The sequence below is a fragment of the Sinocyclocheilus anshuiensis genome, unplaced genomic scaffold, assembly GCF_001515605.1.
Source record: "Sinocyclocheilus anshuiensis isolate Anshui unplaced genomic scaffold, SAMN03320099.WGS_v1.1 scaffold838, whole genome shotgun sequence".
Taxonomy (NCBI): domain Eukaryota; kingdom Metazoa; phylum Chordata; class Actinopteri; order Cypriniformes; family Cyprinidae; genus Sinocyclocheilus; species Sinocyclocheilus anshuiensis.
In genome coordinates, this window is record NW_015539915.1 from 1023109 (window position 1) to 1030185 (window position 7077).

The window sequence follows — 7077 nt, forward strand, 5'->3', positions numbered from 1 at the left end:
CGGAAGAAGAAGGAGAGGTGGAGATAGAGACCAGAGATTATTATAGAGGCTTTTTGGATTCTAAATTTTTATTCCCTAAACGCATGAATGAAGAATTTGAACTTTACTGACTTTTTTTAATGTGTGTCTGTTTGCATTATTTGTATCATTTGTGTATTTATAATATTTGTCCTTATCTTGAATATTTGTAATGGTTTTGTACATTTGCCACACTTTTTTGAGTCCCACTTGCTAATTGAATCCAGCTGATTATCTCTATTTAGTAATCCAGAAACAGGGTTAATGGTAGCTGTAACGTGAGATCTGAAGAAAGCAACCTGTTGTTTGCTCATGTTGGTCTAGTTTTTAATTCACTTACATTGTGCACATTTTTGCAGCGTTTAGTTTATGTAATCAAATATATTTTTACTAGAGCTTCACCGGTCTGGATTTAATTATTTGACTAGCAATCAATTGTTTTTATAAAAATAATACATTAATATGATTTTTTAAAAAATGCCAGTTTTTGTACAGCTAAAATAACTGGAATTGGATAACATCAGAAGCCTTGAGCATTTAGGTTATAAACAGTCGTAAAATAAGAAAAATACGTTTTTAGACTGAATTTTAGAGCCCAGTTATTGGCTTCATTTGAGGTTTGAATGTGTGTTTGTATGACTCGGGTACATCCGCTGACGGGAGGGGTTCTGGGACACGCTGGGGAGCGATGAGGAGATGAAGAAAGAGGAGCGCGCCAGCACCTTTGACATGCAAATCTCAGACCTCAGAACTGAAGAAGCGAGGACAACAGGTGTCCCTCCACACGGCCACAGTAGCCTCTTTCACCTCTCCTCATCCCTCATTCCATCTCCGCCGTCCCTCCGGACCCTGCATGACTCGCTAATGGCAGCCGCAAAGAATCAGTCAACACAGAATCTGAGTATCAAATTTACTTTATCATGAAAACCTTTTTTTTTTTTTTGTCAGTGGTTTTTGCTCAAATGTTCATTTGCATACAGGAGGACGTAACAATTTGAGTGTGAATAGAAAAGTCTGCAGGGAAATAAAATCTAAAGTAACTTCATTCCTTATCAAAGTCGTGACGTTTTGGCACACATTAAAATTAATTCAAATGAATTCAAATCTAGAATTCTCCCAAATTGCACTGCAACGTTCTTTCGTAAAGTAAATCTTTGAACCACTCCAGTTAAACCATAAAATGATATTATAATATTGATCAAATTAAGATTTTTTTATTTCTATAATAGCTTTATTACAGCATTTTTTGGGATTAAATATTTACAAATATACCTTCTCAACCTTAAAGGGGTCATATGATGCGATTTCAATTGTTCCTTTCTCTTTGGAGTGTTACAAGCTCTTGGTGCCGTCACATGTGGTTGCCGCAAGCCCACTAGCCGTTCTCAAGCCCGCCGGCCGTTCTTCACTCTAGCCTGCCGTGTGTGACGCTGTGTTTCGTTGTGAAAGCGAAACTACTTTGTACAAAAGGTCAGAGGAATGTGCCCTACAGCATCCCTTCAGTTTTAGTAAATCAAGACGGAAATGTGCAAAACAATCTCTTGGTCAAGAATTTGGCAGTCATGTAGCTCACTGTCCAGCACACATAAACACGACACTCAAGATCACACTGTAAATCATGACAAGAACTGAAACATATGGAATATACAGAGAATCTGTCATGACAGAGGAGCAAACCTGCTCTGAACAGAGACCTCTTATAAATATTTTTCCCAAAAGGACTGATTCCAATTGACTTTTTATACGTTAATTTTGGCACTCAGAAAAACAGGTTTATATATTTAATGTTTTTAATTACGTCAGAGAGCACGAAGCTTGAAATTAAGATCTGACAGAACAGAAATGTTTGGTCTCGTGATATAATGCAGAACTCTGGGATTCATCTCAGCGCCTTCTAGTGCTCAAGAAGGTGAAATGCAATTGAATCTGGGATTTAAAAATAGCTCAATAGAGCCCCTTAGTGGTCAAGACCAGGACTGAATTCATCTTGTAAAAAATATTTGCTGCAAGTCAGATGAAAAATCATCTTGATGGTAATAAGTAGTTAAAGGAACAGTTCAGCCAGTTATTTACTTTCTCTCATTTTTCTGAAGAATATTAATATTAATAAAAGTTAAGGAAACACCATAAAAGCTGTCTATATGAGCATGTGATGTCATATAAATACTTCAATTGCAATTTAATGCTTTTTGGAGATTGACAGACGAGTCTCTATGGAAATGTGCAGTGGAAAGATTCTTCAAAATTGCTGCGTTTTGGTTATGCTAAAAATAACAAAGGTTTTCACTCAAAATTATTCACTCAAAAAAAATGTAGGCATACAATATGTATTTTAAATGCATATATAACTTCCATCCATTTGGATTACATGGTCTCATCATAAACTAACTTAATGTGATTCATATTGTCAGTCATGCAATAATCAAGCTTAAATGAAACGGGTCAGATTTCTGCACTCCAAAAAAATCATCATAGTTTTTTTATTTAAATAATTGTATTCAAAGTGCACTGATTCAATATTTCATATAGAAATATTTAATATTGAATAATTCACTGATTGCTTAGAATCAGCATAAATCTGGTCATTGTGAAAACTGATGCAGTTAAAAAGTATGAACAGTTAAAATTTGCCTTGCTGTGAAACAAGCGATATTTGTTAAAAGTTAAGTTAAAAAGCTATTAGTTAAAATGTATGAGATCAAAGAAATTACATTTATATTAGTGCTGTCAAACGATTAATCGCATCCAAAATAAGTTTTTGTTTACATAATATATGTATACTGTTTATTTATTATGTATATATAAATACACACATACAGTATATATTTTGAAAATATTTACATGTATATACATTTATATTATATATAAATATATTTAATATATAAACATAACATTTTTCAAATATTTTCAAAATATATACTGTATGTGTGTATTTATATATACATAATAAATACACAGTACACATATATTATGTAAACAAAAACTTTTACGATTAATCATTTGACAGCACTAATTTTTATATATACATAAACTAGTTACTGTGTATTTAAACATTCAATTTAATACTTTTACAGTAATCTGACCGTTTCATTTATGTATGACTGACAAATATGCATTACACTAAGGCTATTATTTGGTTCGTTTTAAAACTGTGCAATCTAAATGGATGGAAATTTTAAAAGCAACATCTTAAATTTAGTCCTAAATACTTTTTCATTATTTTAATTTAAAATACAAAAACAGTCATATGTAGTCTCCTGAGGCAGATGGAGGAAATGTCCTCTGCACTCGCTCACATCTGCATCCAGCACAGCTCTTTAACGCTTCATTTGGAGATCTGAGAGTTGGTTTTAGCTATTCGTCCTTAATTTCATTTCCAAACATGCACATACACATATACATGTAACCATGTAAACAGTTAAAAACCTCATGATGTAGTTTCACCCAAGGTCTCCTATGTGATTGTGACTCCCATAAGTATGTTTTGGTCCAGTGGTGTCATGTGATCTCCCCTTTGATGCCAAGTCCTGAGAGAGGGAAGGCAGATGTTTCAGCACAGAAAACATTCAGCGGTCAGCACTGGTGTCCCTCTTCCAGCGCTTTACAGGTAGGTGTCATGTTCGGCGCTACTGAGACTCTGATTAGAGCCCTGCGGGGGCGTGTCTTTCTGCAGGTGCTGTGATTCGCTGGGCGAGAGGATGTCGCTCGGTAATGGTGGGTCGCTGGGTAGCGGGTACGGATTAGGAGGTGGCGAGGTGTTTTTCGTGTCTTTTACCTTCTCCGTTTTTGTCTTTTTAGTCTTTTCCCCTTTCTCCGTCGTGCTCTCGGTGGTCTGTGGTACTTCGACAATGATTGTGGGGTTCTGTTTGAGGTCCTGGCGACTGGGCGGCTCAGCGGCCATAATGGCTTTGGCGCCGTGCATTCTGGGAGGGGATTTACAGTGCAGCTCTCCATGGGTCTCCTTCCAGCGTCGGAGCTGCGAGAGATGCTCCTTCTCTATGTCACGCTCAGACACGGCCAGTTCAATGACCTGAAATGGTGGGGATATATGGTTTTTAAAGGTCAGTAACAATAATAAACCTGTACAAAGTATATTTAATTAACTTCAAGTGAGGATTATTACATGGCAAATCAAATTGTACTGATTAAGGCATGCATTTGCCAAAAGTAACCAGTAGGGGGAGACACAGGCTATGCTTGCTACTGCTGACTACATACTGCACAGTATATAATGTATGCTGCCTACTATTTATACTGATAAGCATGTGAAATAGTATGAAATAAACAACTGCAGTGGTGGTAGTAGTGCTACATTATTATTCAGTGTGTAGCATTTTTCAGGAAATAAATACGGATGTGTTTCATTATTAATCCATGTTTAAAAATGGTTTGAATTGAAATTGAAGTACAGCACGTAAGTGTATGTGTGGACGATACCTCTTGCACTAGGAAAGCCTCCTGCATGTATCGTGGCTCAATTGACCTGAGCAGCTCCATGGTCTCATACTGGCCCTGACACGCTTTCAGTTTCTCCTGAGATCCCAGCATGCACTTCAGCAGCACCAGGCCCACACGGAAGATGATCTTCACTCCTGCAACGCACACAGACATGCATGTCCATCAAACAAAGTTAAGGTGTATCTAAGTTAGAAATGTTTGCACTACTTATATATCAGTAAGTTTCATAATTGATTGGCAATACTGCAAAACATATGTATGCTAATTTTTACTTACAAAAATAAAAAAATGGAAGGCAAGAATAGAAAAGTATTTGTATTTTTTTTTTCTTAATTTAACACATTAAAATTTTCTTAATTTTTTATGTAATTTTCAATAAGTAATTTAATACATAAATATTCATTGAATTTGCTTAATTTATCATTCATCACTGTTAAAAATAAATGTATATATATATACATACATACATACATACGTGTATATATATATATATATAATAAAATGTAAAAAAAAAGTAAGTATGTTTGACTTGCAGTACATGTGAAATTAAAACAAAGCAAAGCCAAAAATAAAGTAAAATAAACATCTTTACCAGGTGATCTTGATGTCCAAAAGCAAGTATATTTATTTAAGTACATTTATTAAAAAAAAAATAAAAAAAAAGGGAACAAAAGGAGTATTGGTATTTTTCCTTAATTTAACACTTCTTTATTTATTTTTAAAATTCCCTTAATTTACCATAAACTCTTGAACACTGAATAGGCTTAACTATATGGCAAATAGCGATAATAAAATTATATATGTGACGTTTAAAAAGGAAAGCAACAATACATAAGAAGAAAGAAGCACAAATAAATAAATACACATAAACCCCTGAACTTTACTAGGACATCTTAATGTCCAAAAGTAAGCATGTTAAACATTTACACTTCCACTTAGGCATAAAGTTGTTGCACTCTGCAAGTAAAAGTCACAGGTAGCAAGGTGTGAATCCAGTGAGCTGTACAGTTTTTTCATCTGTGGAGGGGTGAGGTATCAAGAAAGGACAAACTGCAAGCGGTATCTAATTTGCCTTTAGAGTGAGTCTCACCCTCACAGAAGAACATGTCCCACATGCGCAGGACAGACACCCAGGGCAGCGTCCTGGAGAAGGCACACATGAACCATTCGGTCATGTAGAGGATAGGGTCAATCTTGTATTTCTTCAGATGCCGGTGGGCCACCGGGGACACGCGCTTGAGCAGAGCGAACAGGATCTCACCGTCTAACTGAATGGCCTCCTGTGAAGACAGAGATGAGGAGGAAACAAGATGACAAAGTGAAATCTGGGATTTACCACAGTGGATCCATTTCCCTATAACAGCTTTTCATTTGAAAGAGATTCACTAAATGTAAATTATATGTGGTGAATGATTATTTTGCTGATAAGTTCCTATGATCTGACTGACGCTCTTGCATATACAACTTATTTACATTGATGTGATAAACAAATTTTTCACGTTTAAAACCGAAACGGTAAGAGGAAACCCCCCAGGCTGAAGAGAGTGAGAACGAGTGATAGAGACAAAGCAAGATCCTGATGTTGGTTTAATCTAATTCACTTCTTATCTGCCGCCCACTCTGCTCCTGAAGGTCAGACACAAAAGACCTCACATAAAGCTGGGATTGCACTGGATTCCCGGTAATGGAAAACATTATGCACTAAATATATATATATATATATATATATATGAGAGAAAGATTGTTTAGAACAACAGCGGGTTTAGTAATACTTGAGACTGCACTGGTCCATTTGAGAGCGTAATTAGCACCCTAATACACATCCTTATGAAAGCGACAGTTAACCCTGCACACAATAAAATCCTAAAAAATCCTGCTCCACATGACTGGACATTATACATCAAATATGCTGCAATATATTCCATTTTTGTTGTTATTTTACATTGACATTTTTTTGAAATGCTACAAGTGAATTTAAGCATCACAACATCATAATTTACCGTATGAAAAATGGATATTTTCATATTTGCTACATCCATTATAGATGAGATTTTATGTTGTTTAGCATTTTTAAAGATGAATTTTAAGTGAACGTTAGATAACTGTAAAGGTTATTTAAAAGTAAAAAAAAGGGAATTATTATCATAAACAGAAAAAAAACATGCATAATTAAATATATATTATTAGCCGATACAGACAATAGCAACCGATACTGATAAACAAAAATAGTCTGACATGTACCAATACATGGTGCATCGTAAACTACACAGTAAAAACAAAACAAAACTCTAAATGGACTAATATCAAAATTTGTTAATGAGTCAACTGTGTTGACAACTAGTTTAGTTTGATTCTGTACACACTGTGGAGATTCATGGGTATCAATCAAGTTCAAGTTCAAGTTCAGTTTTATTTCTAGAGCACACTTAAGCACGAAACAAGGCCGACCAAAGTGCTGCACAACATACAATAATAGATTTCAGAATCGTGCAATAAAATAGTCTGCGATTTTTTTTGCGTAACTTGTCAGTGAACTACGGCTCTGTGTGGTAAATTCTGCTCCATCTGAAAGCACGTGAAAATACCACATTTAATAACATG

At 35.3% G+C, this 7077-nt stretch overlaps 1 protein-coding gene across 1 annotated transcript in view; it reads right to left on the reverse strand.

Moving 5' to 3' along the window:
* Window positions 1–3082: 3082 nt before the first annotated feature.
* The window catches only part of LOC107686436 (TBC1 domain family member 10A-like), a 20862-nt gene continuing 16867 nt past the window's right edge, over window positions 3083–7077 (reverse strand). The window contains exons 8-10 of the mRNA XM_016483429.1: window positions 5567–5756; window positions 4456–4610; window positions 3083–4048 (exon numbers count right to left, since the gene is read on the reverse strand). Of these exons, the coding sequence (XP_016338915.1) occupies window positions 3620–4048; window positions 4456–4610; window positions 5567–5756 (774 nt within the window). The 3' untranslated portion in view covers window positions 3083–3619. The remainder of the gene's footprint in view (window positions 4049–4455; window positions 4611–5566; window positions 5757–7077) is intronic.